Raw genomic sequence first — 23,244 nt, 5'->3', positions numbered from 1 at the left:
TGCTGGTAAACAGATTGGCAAAAGAGTCACTTTATCTTTGCCTGACTGGATAAATATGCAGCTGGTTTTGGAATCAATTCTTGTGTGCGTGAAATTAAAAGGTGTTAATTTTTAAATGCTCCTATATATATGCAACAGAACTTAGTCACCTGAAACATCACGACCGAGAAATACAAAAGATGTAAGACTATGAGCAGTACACTTGGAAAATCAAACGAGTGTTCCTGCTTAATATTTTGCCTTCAAACATTTTTTTTTTTAAACTCAGGCAGGTCTTTTGTGTGTAAATGTTTCTGCCTTTTGTTACAGGTTCCTCTTATCACAAAGCACTATGTTTAAAGACTGGCTCAAAACAGCTGTAGCTGCTGCTTAAATTTCTTGCCAGGCTTGGAGCCTTCTCTTCTTTTTTAATGTTCATTTTAAAGGAAATAATTTAATTTCGATAAAATAGAAAAATGAAATGCAGTGATGTATTTTCTCATGTTTCTGGAATTCTAAAAGGGTTTCAGGACCAGGCTGTTCTGTTCCTAATTCATTCCTTGTGCTTTGATCTATGTGCACATGCTGGTGAGAAAACCATGGTGGGTATCTGGGAGGCAGGTGGAGAGCTCAGCCCCAGCAGCTTCCCTGCACGCACACCGCCTGCAGCACGAACAGCTCTGGTGGGGGACGTGGGGGGGCTCAGAAGTAGTGCAATGCACAGTAGCATCAAATGTGCCTCTTTTTCTGAGGGCAGCAAACCTTCCTGTACCAACCAGACCCTGCTGACCGCCACGTCTATGCAGCGTAAACCTTGAATTTAAAAGATAACAGCTGTTATCACAGTGCTTTTTATCTGGGAGGCAAAGTCTAAAATTGCATCCGACCTCTGTGTGCACGGAGAAACCAAGTGATGAGCGTTCTGCTCGCATCCTCAGAGCTTTTAAATGAAATTAACAAGTGAGGTGCCTAAATGAATACTACTGAGGATAACAGCTCCGTTTCTTTTGCCCAGGTGTGGTACAAGGTAGACTCCGAACAGTAATTTATCAAACGATAGAAAACACAACAGGACTTCAGCGCTGGTTTTTCCCACAGAGGATTAGTAATATATAAAACTAAGCCGCTCCATTTACTAATACAATCATACGAGTAATTAAACTAGCTATGGTATAGATTTAACTTACTTATTTATAGGTCAAGCTTCTTGTTGCCCTAGGTCAATGATCTTTAGCAACAAAGGTCCATAAAATTAAATTTTCTTAATAATGCCAACAGTCTATGTATAACAAAAAGTAAACACATATATATTGCTCTGTTGAGTGTGTGTGTATCCATCTTTGCATATATACATTTCTGTACAGCAGCTTGGGGAAACAGATCAAAACCACATGCTGCATGTCCAGACAAATAACATTTCTGAGCTTTCCTAAGGCAGCAGAATCAGTTCTTATTTTTCTTGTATATTGAGGTCTGCTTGCTTGCCCAGTCATTTTTGTTTAGATTTTGATGGGAAAATAACAAAGCTAAAATTGCCACACTACAAAATTAAATGAATTGGAGTTCTGTTCCTCTATGAAAAGACTTGAAATAAGATTTAAATCGGTGTGTGCTTGGCAAAATGTGGCGATTTGATGTCTGTTCCATAAAACTGACAACAGCACCTAGTTGTTTTTCTCCTGAATTTGATCAGGTAATTTGGTCATAGAACCGCAGAATGGTTTGGGTTGGAAAGGACCTTAAAGATCACCTAGTTCCATCCCCCCTGCCATGGGCAGGGACACCTTCCACTAAACCAGGTTGTTCAAAGCCCCATCCAGCCTGGCCCTAAGCCCTGCCAGGGATGGGGCACCCACAGCTTCTCTGGGCAACCTGTGCCAGTGCCTCACCACCCTTGCAGAGAAATTTAGAAAACATCTAACAGTTACATGGACCGAGGTTTGTTCAGAAAATTACAACACAGTGAGGCAAAATTAATCAGTTTTGTCAGCAAATATAAAGGCATTAGCTAGCATTTCCAGAAACTGTCTAAAGCTTTTACAAATACTCTGATTCAGCTAAAATCAGGCTAATTATATGTTGGGCTCAAAAATCCTCATTAAAAGAACATTATTGGGGTTATAATATCCGAACCTGAAAAGATATGAACTACTGCAATTCATAAGCAATTGGTTTGACAAGCTGGTCTAGATATTATTGTAATAATTATAAGACTGTAAAATTTGCTCCACAGACCTCCAGCCCTTTTCAATATCATGGCTACTTAATAGCTTTTTTTAGACCCACTGTGTGGACATGGTGTTTACTGTACTTTATTCAGATTCTACTGCAGAGAATCAAATTGATTTATTTTTTCATTTTTTCCCTGTGGCTCCTGTCACTACAGTATCTCAATGCTTCACAAATTCTAATGCTTATTTTGCCAGTACCAATGGTTAGGTACAGGGGTGGTGACAACCTCTTCCTACACAAGGGGTGCAAGGCAGAGGGAGATTCCATGATTTCTGACTGCTTTTTCTTTCTGAGATACCTAACATCTGATTTTTCAAAATATTAATAGAGAACTCTGAGATTTGAAACACTATTTTCCTGCTTTCTGCTGCAACGGTAAGTGCTCAATAATTTTGTGAATTAAAAGTCAAGTACAAGCATGCAGAAAATGAGAATACAGTTACCAACTACATGTGAAAAGCATGGTTTAAATAACCTGTCAAACACAAACAGGAGCTTTCTAGCAGAAGCTGAGGAAGTCCAGGTTCCATGCAAACTTCCTTTTTCTTCATATACTACCTTTAATGTTAATTGGTTAATTATCACAGTAGTTTCTGAAAAATTTTATTTATTGGTTTTCTTTCCAGACGTTTGCTGAATTGTTACAAGTCCTGGTACTCATTGCTTGGTGGAGAGGCAGCAGTAATCTCTAGCTTTGTTTGGGATTTTTTTTGTGGTTTTTTTTTTTTTTTTGTTGTTTGAGTTTGTTGTTGTTTGTGTTGTGGTGATGTAAGATTTGCGTTTGTTTTAGAGCATTTATAATATTTGTGTGGCTATATGGCCAGTTTTACAGTATTTGGCTAATTGGTGTCAGCAGTTACATTCTCTCTTGTGTTTCGCAGTGTTAAAAATCAAAAGCAGCCTTTCGTAGAAATCTGTCTTTAATGTGTGTGTGTAAGAACACAGAGAGGCAGGGAGAAAAGGTCAAAGAAAAACATGAGAGGACTTTCCAGAGTTTCTGGAAGTAGATGATCAAACCAGTCATAAAGAATAAACCTTAAGAATTTACTACAAAAGAAGTTTGCAATAAAGTCTAATCCTGTATGTACCGATGTGGTATTTCCAGTCGCTTGTTTACAAGATCTGTTAACCAGAAGAGAAGCTAAATATACAACCAAGCATTGAAACAACATCTGGTCTAGCATGATCTACGCAAAAATTCAGCTGTTATTATTGAGGATGTTAAGTACACCTTCATTTTTTTTTAACCTTTGGCTATTGTCTAGTTTTCACTAATTATAACAGGTAATGAGCCAGTGTTTTGCAGTTTCATTGTCTAGGGACATAGTTTGAAGATATAAAAGCATAGTTAAGTTACTCAAGAAGCTGAAGTTTAATACAGAAAAAAGTGAACATGCAGAGAAATCACCTTTTGTCTTTTAGTAAGAATTTTAAATCTGGAGTTAATATGCTGATGCTTTAGTACACAAAACTTATTTCACAGTTGGCAAGACACAAATATTTACAGATTTCAGTGGGAGCTCCTCCAGGCGTTAGCAAGAAAGAGGACACTGAAAACATTGAAATAAATGGATGGCACTGTCAATTTTCTGTCCTCATCTGGGAGTCTTCGAAAAGGCTCAGGCAGTATGGCATTCCTACAGCTTGTAGAGTGGTTTGCTCATTTTCTGCTCTTAAGTAGCTGCACGTGATAGCATACAGATGCAGAGGCAGCAAAGTTGCGGGAGAAGGGCGACTCTCAGAGTTACTTACGTTGACAGCCCAAGCTGTGCCAGATATATCCCGGCAGACATTTATCACATTTAGGCCCTGATGTTCCCTCCTTACACTCACAAAATCCTCTGTCATTACAGCGATCATGGACTGAACCAAAAGGGTTACAATAACAGTCTGCAGAAACAAGACAACACATACACACTGGATTCAGGTCTACACGTGGTGACAATTCATTCAATACCAATAAAGGGTGCATTTCCAGTGCTAAAGGTAAAGGAAGACTGTCTGTTAAGGGTATCTAGAGTAGTGAATATAACTAGTATAGGTCCATTTGTTTGTTTGCATATGTCGTTTCAGGAAGATACATTTTATGACGTGAAGAGAAAAAGTAAACAGGAAGATATAAAGGCAGAAGATACCATGGTCTTTGAGGATAAGTGATTGTAACAGATCCTCTTTTGGTAAGAATATTTTTGACAATTTAATGAACATTAGAAAAGCTTTGTATAGCATGGATATATCAATGTGCCATCAGGGTGAAATGGTTCGCATTATTAAAATAGACTTGTCCATATTACTCAATATTTCGGAAGTGCTGAATGCCTTTCAGGGCTATATAAATGCACTTTACTGATTTCCAAGATAGTCTTCCTTTATAGTTTTGAGCAGCAGCAAAATTTATGTGGATATCTGCTATTAAATTGATGAGATTGTATTTATCAGTGATGTTGTTAAACCTTTTACATATTCCACAATGAAAAGCTTGAGGTGAGCACTAATGTAATGCAAAACTTATCAGAACTGGCTTTATGCTGCCATTTTCATTTCTCTCACCTCCCAGTGGGCAGATGGAAAATGCAATGAGGCTCATTCCTTGCTGTATATTTTCCACATGTGTTCACCTAATTAAAAAATGACTAGGGTAACCCATTTCCTCCCACAACACTTACTGTGTTGTTCATTCACAGCCCTTTTTTTTTCAGATGTGATTACAATATCTGTGTTCAGCTTTCAGCTAGCTGAACGAAGACAAGACAGTAGCTAGCAGAGCTCATATTTGGCACTCCTGTTCTTCAGTTTTGGGTTGTTTGTGTTTTGTTTTGGCTTTTTTTTTTTTTTTTTTGAAATGAAGGGCTGTATCTTATTTGTACATAGACCCACGTAGACCCAGAGTAACTCCACTGTCAACTGAGACCACAGACACATGTTGGCAGCATCTGCTCTCTGCTGTTATTGAAGGCTAAAGATAAACAAATCGATTCCTGAATCTGGGCAATCTGCTGTGAGTCTGGCTTTATATGTCTGTCAAGCAGTGCTACTTTGATGACTACCTTTGGCAATTGTTCCCTAGCATTAGGTTAAACCTCAGCAATATTGTAAACAACAACATGAAGTTGAACTGGGAAATAAAAGATAAAAAACCAATCCAATGGAAAAACTGTTAATAGGAAAAAAATTACCAGGAAGACATTTGTCATCTGTTGTCTCAGTGTTTATTAACTATAAATTACAGATGGCACTTTGAACATTTGGCATGCTGAAGAAGAATAGTTACCTTTGGCAAACGGAGTTCCACAATAATAATAGTTAATTAGCTAGCAACATTCATTAATGAAGTTGAAAAGTGACACGCCAAAAATACTGTGCAAGGCTGAGCAGAATTATAGCACAGTGAGTGCCATTTGAAAAGCTGGCAATTCTGATGTTAATCAGATGGATGTAAACAGGCATAGAACTGAGATAAATATTGGATGCAAGAAGTAAAATTTCCTTGAAGAGTTTTTATAGAAAACCTTGAAAGACAAAAAACTTGGAATTATGTTAGAAACAGAGGGCCCGATTCTTGTACGTGAAAAAGAGCTTAGTTGGACATAATGGAGTTACAGTGATTTAAACCAAGTGTTTGCGAAAGAAACGTATGGACTATGATATTGAATGTTATAGATACATTATATTTATCAGAGAACAAGAAACTGACCCTGAATCAGTGGAAGCTTTCCTACTGAACTCTATCATAGACATACATAAGAAGTACTTGGCCCTTATTGTGCTGTTTAAGGGTAAGTAGGTAGTGGAAACAAAACTTTAAGCCAGGCCCTTTTACAAAAGTAGATGTTCAAATCAGAACACCAGACAGACCCAGTAACCTTTAGTAACTGAATCTAGCCTCCACCTTTCCCAATACACAGTTGATGCCACAGGCACATAGTCTACCGAGGTCCACTGAACATCCAGACTCATTGTCCAACACAGTATCACAAGTTTTGGAACTCTTCCCAAGACCTGCTAAATACTTAAGGCACTGAAAAGCTCAAAAGCCACAATTCCAGTGTACCGCAGGGAGGCAGTGAGTATCTCCAACGCCCTTACAACAAAAGGTTATTAAATAACATTAAATTAACATTCCAAATAAGCAGACCACACACCAGGTTCCAGGGCAAGGAAAAAAACCTCTGCAGATCTGAACTGCAAAGGAATTCTCCTCCTAATCTCCATCTGGTGACTGTCTGAAGGATGGGCAGATGACAGTAGTAGTCAACTGTTCACTGAGATTCACTGTATCAGTGTGATGCTGCCAACAAACCACAATGAAAATAAGTAAAAAAGGAGGTTAGGAAAATGGGCTGAAGCTTGCAGGCCTGCTACTTATCAGTCTGGGTTGACAGTGGCTACAGGACAACTCTTAGGGTTCATTTAACCATGTATCATTAGGGTTTCTAAAGGTCTCCTAGGCGTTAGTTGAAGCTTAAGCCTAAGTGACTGCCAGGTTGGCGTATATGTGTGACAATTATTACCATTTCAGTATTTATGTAGTTAGGCAAAGGAAATGTTTTATTACTCTGGGTCTACTTGGTGGTTTCCATGCTATCCATGCTTGTCAGTGTGTGTATTCACTGAAATAAAGAGTTATTAAGACCTTGTAGAAATAAAAAGCTCTTCAAGTTGTTAAATTCTTTTTCACTGTAAGCATGTCGAGTGAACGATTTTTAACTTTAAAATACCTTGATTTATTTAGAAACTGTAGTTGTCCATATGAGGTAATTTTGCAGTTAACTGAGAAATCCACAGATTTTTGGTATTTCATTTTAGGGAATAAAATTTATTTAGCTTCTGAAGAAATTAAGGGCATAAAGTAATTAGATTTAAGCCCACTGTATAATGCATTGCATTTAGTTCACTGGTAAAAACCTTCTCAGTACTTCAGTTCCTTGTAACTTGTTAGTTTTAAAACTGAAATATTCTAAATTTTCTCCATTTAGTTAGCATCAGCTAAGATTCACAGATTTATTATCCATGCACTTACCATATATCTTTACAAAAACTATATAAACAGTTCTGATAAATCAGAGACAAAGCCCTGTTAGCTGTCATTAAACTAGCTTACTCAAACATTCTTTACTTTCCTACATATATGACTGAAGAGGAAAAAAATTAGCCTGGAAAAATTACTTTCATACAGGAATAAGATTTGCACATGTCACTGGATATCTGCTTATTAAAATGTTCATGCCAACAGTTCACTTGTACTTAAACCCCCAAACACTGCTTTTAAACTCAGAGAAAAGAGAAATGAGCATTTCCAATAGAGCAAGACTCTTTGTGCTTGACCTAGAAGGGTGGTGAATCCATCAGCTCTCTCAGAGGTGAAAATACTCTACATTTTGCCCAATTAAATCTTAGGAGCCCCGATTCAGGAAAGCACTTTAAGCACAAACTTCTCTGTTTTCTGAAAAGTGCTTAGGTATCTGCTTCACTTCGCTGACTTCAAACAAGAAGTAGCAAGAGTCTTCTTAAGTTGGCAAATCAAGTAGGATACATGCATTTTGTATATAGGATGGTCACTATGATCCTGAAAACTTTTTTAGTCCAACGAGAATATTACTTATTTAAAACAAATTACCTAATATGTAGCAAATCAGGGTTTGATACTACAGCCATCTCACACGGTATAATTTTCATGGGAGCCCAAGAAGATTCTGTTTGCTTTAAGGTGGGAAAGTCAGCAAGTGAATTGTGTTACCATCTTTTTTTTTTTTTTCCTTCCTTTTTTTTAAAGGCTCTTGTTAAATTAAAGGTTTTTAGTTTTATTACTGTAGAGTCTGGGGATTTTCAAAGTGCACGGTTGTTTTTACCAAGACAGTTTAAATACATTACTTGCAAATTAATTTAAAATTTACTTATTTTTGACTCCTGGTTTATTAACAACCTTGCCTTACGTAGCTACAGCTGCTGTCTTAGCATTTCAGTGTACATGGGAAAACACTGAATGAGCTGATGAAAAATCCCAAATAGACTAATTTAGTGTCATATTCACTAGGCCTATTTAGGCGGCTGAAATTGTACAGCCCCGATGTCATATCAGTGATGTCAGTCACCTGCATCACACAAATATGAAGGACAGCAGGTTTTTCCCAGGAACATTCGATTGGGTTACTCTCCTCTGCACAGTCATACAAAATCATGACTTGCTTACTGAAGTTCAGCTTAAACTAATTAATGTCAAAGGAGATCATGCATTTTCTGAATGTGTTGCCAAGCAAAGTTAAAAGGAAGACACGTGAAATGCAGTGCGTGGATGGATCTGGCTGTTTATCACGAAATAAAATGTAAATCTGTCAGGCTGCAGAATGAACCAAATAACAGCAACCTGAACAGTTTCTAGCTTGAATCTCAGCAATGGATTATAAAGAATATTAAAATATAATTTATTCACCCATAGTCTGTTTTGGCATGAAAATATAACTACTCTTTCTTTCTGCTTCCTGGAAAATGGAAATAAAAGAAAAAAATCACAATGAAAATCCAGAACAGGTTCTACTGATGCTTAGGTCTACAGGAAACATCTAATGGAATTCTCCACCTCTGTTTGTTATTAGAATTGTGCCTTTTGTGGCTACGTATTAATTGGTGGCCATTGTATGAGGCTTCCTTTATTGTCTATGTTCGATCTTCACCTAGTGTCCTAACTTTTGCCATATCCTGTCTGTCATGACATGAGAACAACGTGTATTCTCCTAGTGTGATAAAATTTTTTATTTTTTTCCTAATACGCTTTTCATATTATGTTCTGACATTTTCTTTAATTCTGCGTTTTGGGTATTTAAAGCGGACGCTAGTTTTAAAGCACTGTTTTCACCTAGGCATCCCTTTTCTAAATTGACGTCATGTCAAACTGATTTGACAAATTCTTCTCCTAACCATGTGGACATTGTTTCAGTTTCTCCTCTAAGGAGAGGGAAGGTAACGCTGCATTTATGGTCCTGTGCCTGGGAGGAGAACTAGCTGCAACATGTTTTAATGAAATTTAAGTGGATAAAAGGGGCTAATTAACACCACTCCTCATGTCCTACTGATGCAGTTGGCAACTTTTGTAGGTCTCCAGGCAAGTATTCAAGATTCTGTACTAATAATTCCGAAAGTTACAGTGGGAACAGGTATTTATGACTCAACCCTTCAGTTTTCACACATGCAACTGCAGCGTGGCTCCCTCCTGTGGAAGGACAGCACGACCAACCTCGGGAGCTCCCGAGGAAAGTCTGCCCAGGACCCTCAGCCAGGGAGGTTCATCATCATACACAGGTTCAAAATACCTCCTCAGGGCTACAGGGGCAATGGAAATGAGGTGAAAAGTCTACACAGATGTTCTTATCCATTGAAAAAGCTCATTCTGGCTCAACCGGCAAGTAAGCAGCAGTGGTCCCTAGCAGCTGCCAGTAACTGAAAAGGCACAGAAGAAAAGCCGCAAGTATCCCGGGACTGACCTATGCACACATTTTCATCGTCCAGCTCTGCAGAAGCATTTCTGAAGTAGCCAAGCCTGCATAACTCACAGTGCTGACCTCTAGTGTTGTGCTTACAGCTCACGCAAATGACCGTATTGAGCAGCTCGATGTAACTGCACCGGTTGGAGTGCCCGAAGCATTCACAGTCTTTCAAGGAAGAACAGAAATGTATACAAAATGTATACAGCAGCAGAGTAATAGCACATTACATGCTTAGTAAAAATGAACCATGAACAGAAGTATGAATGAATGGCACATACACGTTAATCAATGTGTAACATGGACAACAGCAGATGTTTATCTGCAATGAAAGTGAAGTTTGTTTCAGGCAGGTTAGCGTGACCTGACAACCATAGCATGACGTCGAAGGTTGGCTGTTGTTGGCAGACCTGATGGAACTGAAGCATTTGCAGTTGTAAACCTTTCAGGGGTACTGGAGGCTTGGTTTCCGCTGATAGAAATGCACGTCTTTTTGCACGTTTGAGATGAACATAAACCAAGACCCAGGAGAAACTTCCTCATATTAAAAATGTTAAATACAGTGGACAAAATTGTCAAACTTCATCATGCTTAAATCCACAACTCAAAGTAGAATAAAAGCTTTGTTCTGACGTAAATGGTGAGTATTCAAAAATACAGCTGAACTTGGGGTGCTGTAACTGGTAGAAACCTTGGGAACTTTGGTTTTAAGACTAAACAAATCTCTAGTTTGACAATTTTGGCCAGCACCTCCTAAAAAAAAAAAAAAAATTAACAGAGAAGAATAGGAAGGAAAAGAGGGTGTTATTTGGGAGCTACTTCTACTGCACTTCTGAGGTAAGTATTAACCCATTTTTATACTCTGTGATGAAAAACAATTGGGCCAGAAAAGATCACAACAATTCTGAAAAGTGTACTGAATAGAAAGCATGGTTACTGCAGCCATCTGAAATGCAGCTGGCATGACAGTTGCTTTTTGAAAACCCCTTCATTAAGTGCAGAACGCTAGTGCCTTTTAGTCTTTAATGACAAGCAATGTTTGGGTTTATGCAGAAAGGAGAAACTAGAAATGTATCAATATCGTTATAGAAGGCACAGCTATGCTTTGTGTAGAAAGCTTGTGTAAGTCTGATCACTCAGCTCTGAGATTATGAGCCCAGAATGAATGCAGAAAAGGTTATTGGGATGTTCAGAGAAGTAGAGAGCCTATTTAAAAAGTGAAGACTAGGATAATTTGGCTTGTTTAGTCTAGGAAACTGAAGACAGGGGATATCGCTGGGCTATAAATACATCAAGGAGATAGCCTTCTCCCATCCCAAGTGAGTATCTGCGCTAATGGACAATACTGGCACAAGAACAAATGGCTGTTAACTGGCCATTGAGAAATTTCAACTGGAAATTAGGAGATGGTATCTAGCTATTAGGGCACTGAGGTTCTGGAGCGCTCTTCCAATTCGTAGCAAAAACACTGATGCTTTAGAGATGTAGTTTGTTAACTGCTGAAAGAGATTACAGTATGCTTCCTGCAGTAATGGAGTTCTGGATGCAGTGACTTGGAAGGGCTTCAAGGTCTTGAAGTTAACTTGGCCTGTAATTAGATAAGGCTGTAGCAGAGGGTATAAAATGTTTCCGTACGTGACAGGGGCCAAGCTGCCCATGCTGCCTTTCGTATGGCATGCTGCCGATTATGCTGGGGCACCTAATGAGCCCACTGATTGTTGGCGTAGGCATCAGATACAATATTTGTGCCGGTCTGTATTTTTATAAAGAAATAACAATACCAGGACACATTTATGAGTATGTTATACACAATTCTTATATATTTTTTAGGCTGTTGTCTGATGTAGTGGACTGTAAATAGATCACATCTTTTCTTATGCTGTACATCACTTAGCACAACATATGTTTCAATATTGAGAGCTGCCTTTCTGCTGCCAGGAAACATTAATTCAGTTTATATATATACACATTGGGTCAACATATATGCATTCTTATTCTCTTCCATGTTATACTGCTAAACCAACATTTTGTGGTTCATGCCTATCTGATAGTTTTGATGTCTGTAACTGCTGGAGTACGGTAAAACATTTGGTGTATCAGTCTAAGTATGTTACCACTTGACATAACTGAGTGGGGAGGAAAAAAGTGTTAATGTTTGTTGTCTTTTGCAGCTGGTCAGTGTGATTCAGCATCTCAGCCAGCCACCCAGCAGCATTTCTTCCCTAGTATATCCATCTTGCTTGAGTAAAAACTGCCTGTGTGGGGCAGAGGCAACAGATCTAAAAGTGGAAACTAGCACTAGCAAACAAGAGTCACAGGGAAAATTGTTACTATTTGTAAGTTTTTGTGTGTTTGGTTTTTAAAATAAGAAAGGCTGGTTAGTGATAAGCAATCTGATCCTTCTGAATCTCAGCCAGAAGCAAAGCTGTCTTAGTCTCTCTGGCAAAGGACTCGTCTTCTGTTACCATTAGGCAATTTGTTTTGGTGAGATGATACCATACTAGTGTGTTTGTCAGACTTGCAGCTAAACATAATCATACTGTAGGTGAATTTAGAGGAAATAATCTACCTTGTTTTTCAAATCAGTAACAGGCTGCAGAATACTACATTTTTATGTTTCAAAAATATGCAGACTATAAAGAAGTGCCAGTAGATCAGACTATGCTACATCATCTTTTGTGTTTAAAGTAGCAGAAAGAAATTGAGAATGTTCTGTGAATGAATGGCACTACTTCCACTCTGAAATTGCGATATGACCTTCAGTAATATTACTGCTACACATAATTAGCCATTACAAAAGCACAGGAAACAAAGCTGCACATAAAGTAATTCACTCTGTAACAGGCCTTGTTACAAAGTTATGATTTGGACTCAAGAAACATCTATTAATTATGAAGGACTTAGTTTGATGTACACGCATGCTCCTAACCGTATGCAGAAGGACTAACCAAGTTCAGGTGTGGCTCATCAATGTTAAAGGTAAACAATGAGACCAGTTCTTATACTTGGCTGCATTCTTACTGGTCCTGCTCTTTTGTAACAACTGTGCTGTGTGAAAGAAAGCCTTAGTCTCCAAGTTAACTTATACTAAGATACAGGAAACGTCTACGAATCTTGATCATCTGACTGGTAAATGCTACATGGTGTAGAAAAAAAACCTAGTTAAGTAAAAAACAGTCTAACATCTGATCCAAGATTGGCAATGGTGCAAAGAAAAAAAAAAAAAAAGCCACGGCAAGTAACGATTAAATCAAATTTTTAATAATTTTTGCTTCTCCCTACCTCTTCCCGCATTTTGCTAGTGCAGTAATATGAACCTATTTTGCTTACTGCTCTTGGCCTGATAAGTGAATAATTTTTACATCCCTCTGCGTTTATTAAGAGAGCTATGTAAAGGGTCTTCATATGACTGAAATGGAATGATTTTTACCACTGGCTACATGAGGTGCCACACTAAACCAGTCAAACACAGTGTATAGATCTGCATTCAGCATTATGCCAGCTGGGATGCTGATACCTGTCAATGCTGTATGGCCCTTCCAGCTTTATCATGTGGCTCACCTTAACCAGCACACCAAGACCAGAAAAAAGCCTGCTTATTAGAACTGTCAGAAGCACAGCTTAAAGTTTTTGGGTATGTGCCTCTGGCGAGCAGCCCAAGCACCTTCATACACTGGCAAAGCCACGCAATCACTGAGATGGGGGGAGAAGTATAAAAATCAGATGGTTTACCAACAATGAAACAACGTGAGCTTACAGTGCTAGAAAATGCTGCTTTCAGTTTTGAGTACTGCATGTCAGAAAAGGCACAGGTAAACCGGAGACGGTTTAAAGCTATTAACAAAACGGAGTAAATGATTTGGCAAATAAAACCTCAGAGGAGAGGCAAAGATAGTTAGATAGGTTTAACATGAAGGGAGAAGGGAGAAGAGATAGCCACGTTAGATTTGAGAATTGGCTTTGGATGATCCAGGAATTGTCAGCTTCCTTGTTGACTCACAGAAGGACTGGCTCTATGAGCCTGTAAAGACAATGCAGTGATTCTATTGCAACGATCTTGATCCCACTGTAAAAAGCCTGATAAAACTGCCCATTGAAGGAGGCTCATAAAGAGGCTGATCGTCTTAAGAGTTTTGTTTCTACAAATTCAGTACTTTTTTTCCCTCCCATTATAATGCTATGCATTTACATCTTTGAGGTGACATTCTATCGTGCTGTGGGGACAAGGTTCAGCTGAAGCTTCAGCTGCGACCAATAAAACACAAAACATCATCACATGAAACAATGGTAAACACATACAGAAGGGAAGCATATTTTTTAAACTAAGACAGGTAATGCATGAGACATCTATCAGTGTCATTCTCTAATTAAAAGCACAAAGAGTGTTTCAAGAAAAGTGCATTCAGAAATCATTACAGTGTTTTTCTTTTTCATTTTCCAGTAACTATGTGCTCCTCCCCTATACACTAACAAAAGGCAAACAAAGGAGATTTCACTGTAACCTTAGAAATGACCTGCTTCATAACAAACAGTATGGATCATCATCATGATCTCATCTAATGGGTCAAACTAAGTTCAATCATTTGTTAATATCCCTATTCCTTGTTAATATGTATTTCATGAATAATGAGATAATCACAATAGCTACAGAAAGACAAAACATCTGCATACATACTCTTTACAGATAAATTGATCAGGAAAAACAATGAGAGGATCTCAGGGTTCAGACTGTGAACGATAGATATGCAAATGAAACGGGTTGCCTGTAAGTCAGAGGGAATATTGGCATCCTTCATTATGCCTATATAATTCCATTATTTTAATAAACCACTGAAACATCAGTTCAAAATGTAATGCCTACGCTCTGAATTTGCACACTGTTACAATAAAATGAAGATGTAAGGCGCACTTACAATGCATTAAACGACATAACTATGCATTACACTCCATGGCATTTACAGACACTACTTGAGGATACGGACAATTGACGTTTTATGTATTGTTTGCCCTCAACAAATCTGCTTATGTATCCTCTTTTACAATTTATGCATATTAGTGAGGAAAACAAGACTCTAGCAAACATTTGCTTTCTAGTCAATGATCTGAATGGTCATATTCATACATTTAACTCCTTTAAAAACAAATGCCATGTCACTTCGTATGCCAGCAGCAACTGTCTAAGAAGCGTATTTATTTTCCTTGTATGGCTTATGTTTATGCGACTTAATGCTTCTGTTGTTGTCAATGAAGATGCCTCACCAGTAAGCTGATGGGTACACTTCACAGATATTCCAGATTCATACAGTGCAATGTTTTCACAACACAGAGCACTATGGAATCACTGTATGAATCCAAGAATTCCTACCTCTCTTGTGGTTTGCAACTTGAACAGAAGAAACAGTTGACATAGCTAATTTGGGAGCAACTGGACAGGTAATAAAATGAACAGTAAATTAGAAAAGGTATCATATAGAAACAAATCAAAAGATTAAAATAAACTTTTTTATTTTCTAACTTATAAAGTAACTTTAACCCTGGTTATTGTTTTATAAGGAAAGACTGAAAGTCAGGGAAAATGAGTTATGTACTATCTACTATTGAATCACTTGAGCTGTAATATCCAAGATAAAGAAAGGGAATGTAATTCACATCTATACACTTTGGCAGTTTTGTGTTAGAGGTTATTTGATGATTTCTCCCAATCCCTGACCAATGATGACTATATGGTAACCAGAGTGGTCTGCAAAGGGTTTTATTAAATTTGTATAAAAATTTATTCTGGCCTAATAGCATAAACAAAGAAAACACCATTAACAATATTAGGTATAGGCAGATTTCTGTAATTATTCTCTTCATATGCTATCCTTGATGGAAGTATTTTATCTACTATACATGTTAAACATTGTTACAATGTGCTGCAAATACAAAAACTGACTAGAAAAGCTTGTAAGTTTTTGTGTTTTGTGCTCCCTCTTGAAACATCGGAACTAAATTTGCTATAACTCTTATTTTTGAGGAAGAAGGACTGAATAATTTTCTGTTCAAGACTCATTTTGCAATGAAGTTAAGTCTCAGATCACAAGCAGTATAATTAAGCTATGAAATCCATTAGAAGTGCTAAGTATCATTTAACTGGGAATGTTTTGATTTAAAATTCCTGTGAATAATGCAGGCTACTCCTTACAGAAAGCAGAGGAGCAGAGATCAATCTGTTGTTTTTTGTTTTGTTTAAGGAACGCATGCAAAAGCTTGGAAAATGTACCATGAGCTAAATGAAGTTACTGAAAAGCTAAGCATAACTTCATCAGGGATATTTAATTTAAAATATATGTAAATAATGAGAACTAAAGTACATCGTTAATCCTTATAGAGAGCACAAATCCACTAGTATTTTCTATTTTGTTGGGAACATAGAGACGTGCACATAAAACATGGTAGATTTTATAAGTCTGTGCGTATGTTTTGATTTGGTCATGGTGATCAATGGTTTTAACTATGGCCCTTCCCATGTAATTCCCCCCCAGATTCCCAATACATCTTGTTCAGTTTAGCAGCTATTTTCTAGATCACCTTTTCATTAACATTATTCTCCAGTTGTATGTGTTATAGCACAGAAAGGACACCCTTTGAACAGTCAAAGCAAGCCACAGGCCAGATTTCTGCAGGGATTTTTTGGGGAGTAAAGGGCAGTAAATAAGGAGAACAAAAGGACATTTTTTTTGTAATGAACTATCATTTTGAAATGTGAAGTATAGGCGAACATAACTTCAAGTAACACAGAATCTTACTTTTATTAGTCTTCTGTCTCTTTCAATGCTAATAATCATGCCACAGTCTGTCAGTAATTGTTTGTGTGGCACTCCAATTGTAGACTGCTATGAGTCTATCCTGCAGAGAACTTGCTTGTATTGTGGATGGCACACAAGCTGAGAATGCTTCTCAGCTCACTTGGGAAAACAAAGTGGAAACGAGACATTAAAAATGGGTTTGATGTAGACAATGACAATCTTTCCCACTCAAAAATCTCAGAACTTAGAATACAGGCTGTGCTGTCTAAACAAGTCCAACGTTATCCAGGGCTTTCTGTATATCAGTACTCATAATCTGTGCATCTACTTTTCCAGACTTTTCGCAGTAATGTGCACAATTTGAGTGTTGGAAGACTCCCTTTTCAGATAAGGTCTCTTTTATGGTTATTTTCTCACCGAGTAGCATTACTTGGCACCAGAAGAAAAATGAGTTGGATTATTGTTGTTACTACTTTTGCCACCACGTGGGACTCCTTCAAAACAATTTCAGTAACTTTAGACCACTAGGAATTTTACAGCATCCTACCTTGGTTTGGTTTAGAAACCTCAAGGGAAGAAATATTCGGCCATATCCTATCAAACTTTGGAGGATCTGCATGCATCAGGAAAAATCAGGTTTTGTTATTTACATCTGTGATATTGTTCTAAACAGGCAAGCATATGGACAAAGACATAGAATACAAACATCCATTACTGGACTAGTCTAGGTTGCACTTGAACAGTACATGACTCCACAGTGAACAAGAAAACAAGCAATTGATGATTCCCAAAACACCAAATGGACATAAAATACTGTGCGTAACAATGTATCTTCTGTGGTTTAAAATATATTTTTTGGTGATAGAAGATATCCTAGACCAATATATATGGTTCTAACACCAGGAACAAAACAGGAACATACTTTGGTAAAGCTGCTCTGCAGAGATAAAATGACAGTATCAGACAAATACAGATTTCTTACCAAAGACACATTATCTTATTGAAACATACTGTTTTAGGGCCTTTTGAGTGAATTATATATCTGTTATCAGAAGAAATAAATTTACCAGTAGAGTGGGCCTTTTCTTTTGCTTTCTTACTTCTGTGTGTTCTGTTTCCTGTCGTCTCTGCTGATGTATTTTACAGTTTGATTTTTTTTTTTTTTTGGTAAAAACATTAAATGTCTACATTTCTTAAAAGTCCTACATAATGTGTTACTTCCATGAAACATTTTGCCTCTCAGTGAAAGAATTAGCTATGTCTCTTTAGAGCTTCATCTCCTCTGGTCGATGTGTTTTGGGGCTGGAGCAGTGGGCAGTGATAACCCTTAGCAGAATGGGGAGTAAGTGAAGGGGACGGGGTTGTGTGTGGGGAGGAAAGAAAACTTTCCCTGATCTGGGAAAAGGTATTTATATTCTCCTTATTTTTCTGTTATAATATTTTCTCCTTTTCCATCTGCCTAGCTTTGAACATCAGATTTGGGCCACATTTTTATCGTCTTCTGTGAGTACTGCAGTGGTTGCATCCTTTCTGATCTGAACAGAATTTTCCTGGACAGCCACATCAGCCTACACAGCAGTGATATTCATGGGGAGAGGAAGGTGTGTCTCACTGTTATGTCCATCTTACTGGAAGACCTTCAGGGGAGCTACGACAAAAAAACTTGGGCTTCAAACATCTGATGTGGAAGGAGGGCATCCCATTCTGACCCACTTGTCAAGGGTGAAGACAAATGGGCTGAGTGAGGTTGGCTGTCCCCAAAGTGTTCCCACATAGAGAACCATTCAAGGAAAGGATGATGACCTGCACTGTGCCATTTACTGTTAGGTAGTCTTCTGAAAGTGAATCAGTCAAGCTGTGATATAATCACATCATTGCATCATATTCTTGCATTTTTGTGCTTTTCCCTATCAGTCAAGAAAACAGAAGGAAGAAAGACTGAGTCAGTTTGGTAGATTCTCAAACTACGTATTGATTAAAAGATAACCTGCTTCTGCCGGTCAGATCCACCAATTCACACACATAGGAAGTGCAAACACATTAGTCAGAGTGTATGACAAAAGGCATCCAAAAGCCGTACTTTCGGAGGTGGCATGATAACCCTAGCCCACTGAAAGACACTAATTCCATGCACCTGAGAGACCACCTTCCTCCACCTCCTGAAACATTGGCTGGCAACAGTTTCAAGCATACGCAAATTACTCACACAGTCAATTCACTGTTAAAATTTTGGTAGATTTAGGACACTTAAGCTTCACGTAAAGATTGTAAAGGGACTGGACATTAGAGAATGCATGTAAAAGTCATCTGGTAAAAAATGAAAAGCAATCTTTATTGACTACATTGTCCTGCTGTCCCCTGAGCCTTTTTTTTCTTTTAGCCATTGTGCAACGTTAGGGTTGTTGCAGAACACTTGTAATGTTTCAGACTGGAGCTTCCAGTATCCTACTTGTGTTGTTGAATACTGTGTAGGCATACTACACACCTACTACAAAATTTCACCTACTATAAAAAATTCACATCCATAATGGTCTTCAATTGAAATGGCCTAGGTATTAAGCAGAAGTAAAAGTAATAGTGTCAAAGCTTTGTAATGCCTTAGGACTAACCCTTGGAATAGCTGTATCAATAAACTGTAGGTCCCATATAGGAAATATATCAGATACTTTATATAATCTGATTCATATAATCAGTAACATTTCATATATAATCTTATTCTTATGATGATTTCCCCAAGTAATCTTTTGTCCAAATAAAATAATTATTTGTATGACAGAAAAATCAGTGTTACGTATTTCTTTGCAATCCTATAAATGCTATAGATCTGTGCTCATTTTAGCCAACTTACTTAAAAAAAAGGTTGTGACTTACTGCAAAATAATTAAAAATTCCCTGACCCTTTAGATTAGATTGCATTCAGCTGAGTTTCTTAATGGGCACCCACAACAATAAAGAGCATATTTACAGTGCCTGAAGATTACCAATTAAGTATTATTACTAGCAATGATTACTAGTTACTAGTGATAATTATAGCCATCTTAGAATGGACTTCTGGAGGTCATTTTTTTCCACCTTTTGCTCATAGCAGGGTCAACTTCAAAGTTAGCTGAGGTGGTTCAGGGTCATAGCCGGCTGACACCAGCTGCTGTCGTCAGTGTCTCTGGGATGCTTGGTAATGTCGTTAACGCTCCCAGAGAATTAATGCTTCTCTTATGTGCTGCTGCCTTTTTTTTTTTTTTTTTTTTTTTTAAATCTTTGGTAAAAAGAGTATTTTTTTCTTATGTCCTTATTCATGAAATGTATTAACACCAAGATTACAGGTTTCTTGATAAAGGCCTTTCTTCTTATCTTTGAAATTTTCTGTTTTTTTAAATAATGAAGATGACTTCAGATGCTTTATCTGAAAAGGTATGTGAGATGTCCAAGTCAAAGAATGTTGACTGTCATTCCCACAAGAATATTGGAGCAGATGAGTCATCCTTTGAACAGGCACTGGGAAGATTCATTTAGCAGCTAGTTATTCTTTTATAGCAACTTGTGAAAATATTTCTAGTCCTCAATGATTGCCACTAAAGGTTTTATTTGTAAAGAAATTGACTAGATAAACCAAGCTTTTCCAGAACAATTCCATGTATGGACACTGTAGTGTGTAACTGAAGTCATTATTTGCCAGAGTAATTAATGAATTTTGGTATAGGTATTCTATAAGACATACTATGTAGATCTGCTGTAATATTATTCTATGACAGCTATTTTGGGTAAACAAGGCTACAGAAATGTGAAAGAGTTTCTAAAAGTGTATTTTAGTATTGTTATTTAGAAGTGAAGCTACTGTAGGCACCTGTGTCATATGACTGAGCAGAAAATTCGATATAACATTTTAAATTTGCATTGGAAATTTCTGTATTTTTAGTTACTATCATTCCAAAGCCAACTGTATGCAGGAAATAACAAGTGGGGAAAAAAAGTAATAATCTTGCTTTTGTGAACTAAGGAGAAACTGATTGCATTATATTTACTAGGTGTATGATAATTTCCTTTGGTGTGTCCCCCCCCCCCGGGGCCCCAATCCTTTTTTTGGATATACAGTATTGGAATTACCTATGGTATTAAATGAAGAAAATTTGCTCACATATTCACTGGAACTGCAGTCTGCACCGTGGGCTGCATCGTGGCTTCAGACTGGGGAACTAATGGAGATGAACGGGTAGTTCAGCCCGATGCCAGCCAGCCAGCTGCACGTGCAAAAGCCCTGTCATGGTGTTGGCAGAAATTAATCAGCACTTTGTTGGCTTCTCACTCCAACCAAGTACTGAGCTGGCAGTAAAATTAAAACGTATTCCCACCGGGAGGGGCTATCCCTTCACAAGGATGAAGAACGCAGGTGACGGAGTGTATGAGGTTGTGTCGCTGCCAGGGCACCTGCGCTCCACGGCAGACCAGCACATTGTCCTCTCCAAAACAGCTTCTGCTGACCCACTCCACGAAGAACGCATTTGCTGAAAATTGCTACTAATAAATCAGTAAGTCTTAAATAACGCTCACTAATGGCAGACAGGGAGCACTTGTGTTGACAACTATCATTACTTATTTAATTTATAATAACAATAAGGAGCCCTAGTGAGAGATTCCGATTAATATTTTTTTTTAACTTTCTTTCAACTTCTATTTAAAACACAAAAAAGCATTTAAAAAACTGTCAGCATAAGCTTAATGATTCTAGCAGAAGTCCATGTTTCTAGTCACAGAAAAACTGGCCTTGGTACTGCCTATTTTAAACCATGAGTATTTGAGAGTAAATACCTACTCTAAAATACAAGTATCTAATGAGCACAGTGCAGTTTTTATGACAGCATTTTTAGGTGTTGATATATGACAAAAAATTAGGAATAATAAAAAAATAATGCTCATTGAAATCAATAGCAGATTTAGTAACTGCTGGAATAATTGGTTGTGTTTATATGAGATGATATTCCATCACTTCTTACAATGATCACACTACCATTATTACAGCATTTCTATCTCTTTACTTCTGTTAAGTCATGATAACCTACCTCACATAAAATTTTCCTTTCAGCACTTTTGTAACACTGCAAAATCTAACCCATCGAAAGAGAAGAAATGCTTAAAAAGTTTTTGTAAAAAATCACCCCTTTATTAAGTTAAAAAAAAAAATACATGGCCAATGTTAGGCAATCTGTTTTGGAGCAATGTAGGAAGTTTCATACCTGTTCCTTTGAAGAAAGGAGAATTCTGCATATTTGTGAAGATGTGGTTGTTTTATGGCAGCTCCTCAGCCATAACAGCTTTTATAACTGTTGGAAGAATTTAAATGCAATTAGTCCTTTATGTGTCCACTTGTCTTGGAGTAAAAGAAAGTGATTTTTTTAGAGGCTTTTAAAAAAAACAATCCAATGATCCAGCTCTGGAAACTTTTAGATATCAGAAAAAAATCCACTGATTTTAACAAATGTGTTGGCTAATTTTCAAACTAATGAGGTCTGAGGGAGTATTCCTCAATTGTGAGTATTTCCACTCAAATATTTGCAAAAGTGAACAATGAATTCAAGTATTTTTGGAAGGAAATATTTAGATACTATCTCATGACAAAAAAAGTAAATTATTCTATTGATAGTTTCCAGGGGTTGTTCCTTTTTATTTTGATTGATTCTGCTTTTTCCTACAAAGATGCTGAAATTGGCTGGTTGATTAGGATTATTGTACAGTAATTCACAACGGAGAAAGAACAGTAAATCAAGATAATTTTTTAAAAATCAGAATGCCAATTTGGAAACCTTATTCATCCCTTATACTCTATGAAATGAACTGATTACATGCCTAAGGAACAGAAAGAAAAAGAGGAGAGGGTAAAATATAGAAGTGCATTTTTTGCTAGCAATTTCTCCCCAAGCTTTATTAAATTTTAAAATATCTTTATGGATCATGTCTGCTCTCTATAAACTTCCTTGAGTAACTGCAGCTAAACTTGCATATTGCAGGTGCAGTGTTTTGCACGGGTACCATAGTACATATTGAAAAGTTGATATCTTGTCTTCTATAGTGTCCTATCACTTCATTGTTTATTAAATGGTTGAAACAAAGATAACTGTGAACTAAAGTAACTTCAGATATGTTACAGCAAATCAAAAAAACATCAGAAAGACTGTTTGACTGATACACTGTTTCTAACTAACCCAAGATGATGCAGGTAAAGTGGGATAAGAAGGAGAAACAGTACGACACGGCCAGTGGCCATGTCTACTAGACTGGTGAGAATAGCTCTTCTTATCTGTTAAAATTGGTGGATCTGGCGAAACAAAAACTGAAACAAAGGCTCCCCCAAATTTCACCCCAACCCCCAACAACCTGTCAGTGCTCCCTGCAGCTGCGTTGGTCGTTTCTGACCCTGCACTAGAAATCACTGCACAAAGAGGTGGTCTCTGCTCAGTGCTGGGGCCAGCGTGGGTGCTTTGCTACTGAACTTCAAGGGTGAAATGCTAGCTATACAGAAGAAAATTGGCTTTGTTATGAATCCTACCTGGTAAAGAAACTACTCATAATTTTTTTTATGTGGAATATTAAATTTCTTTCAGATCCAGTATTCAAATGAGTGCCTTATACCGCATAGGCTAACAGTATTCTCTTTCAGCACAGTAATGTTTTAATATAATGGAATATTATATATCTAATTGTTACAGTGAAGAATTCTGAGCACTTCAAAGTATTAAAATAAAGGAGGGAAAACAAATACTGTTACTGGCTTGATC

General features: G+C 37.5%; 1 protein-coding gene across 5 annotated transcripts in view; it reads right to left on the bottom strand.

Annotated features, from left to right (window-relative positions):
• The window catches only part of NTNG1 (netrin G1), a 158,779-nt gene that overhangs the window by 24,052 nt on the left and 111,483 nt on the right, over positions 1 to 23,244 (bottom strand). For 2 of the 5 annotated variants that reach the window (XM_037403771.1, XM_037403772.1), the window contains exons 6-7: positions 17,025 to 17,090; positions 15,055 to 15,114 (exon numbers count right to left, since the gene is read on the bottom strand). The exons of 1 other annotated variant lie outside the window; for it this stretch is intronic. In XM_037403771.1, coding sequence (XP_037259668.1) covers positions 15,055 to 15,114; positions 17,025 to 17,090 — 126 coding nt within the window. Of the gene's footprint in view, positions 1 to 3,963; positions 4,102 to 9,689; positions 9,858 to 15,054; positions 15,115 to 17,024; positions 17,091 to 23,244 lie in introns of all 5 variants that reach the window. 2 more of the 5 variants (XM_037403775.1, XM_037403773.1) reach the window with 2 other exon arrangements.

This window comes from Falco rusticolus, chromosome 11, assembly GCF_015220075.1.
Source record: "Falco rusticolus isolate bFalRus1 chromosome 11, bFalRus1.pri, whole genome shotgun sequence".
Lineage (NCBI taxonomy): Eukaryota > Metazoa > Chordata > Aves > Falconiformes > Falconidae > Falco > Falco rusticolus.
The sequence above is the reverse complement of the archived record's forward strand: the minus strand, read 5'-3'. Positions and strand labels throughout refer to the sequence as shown.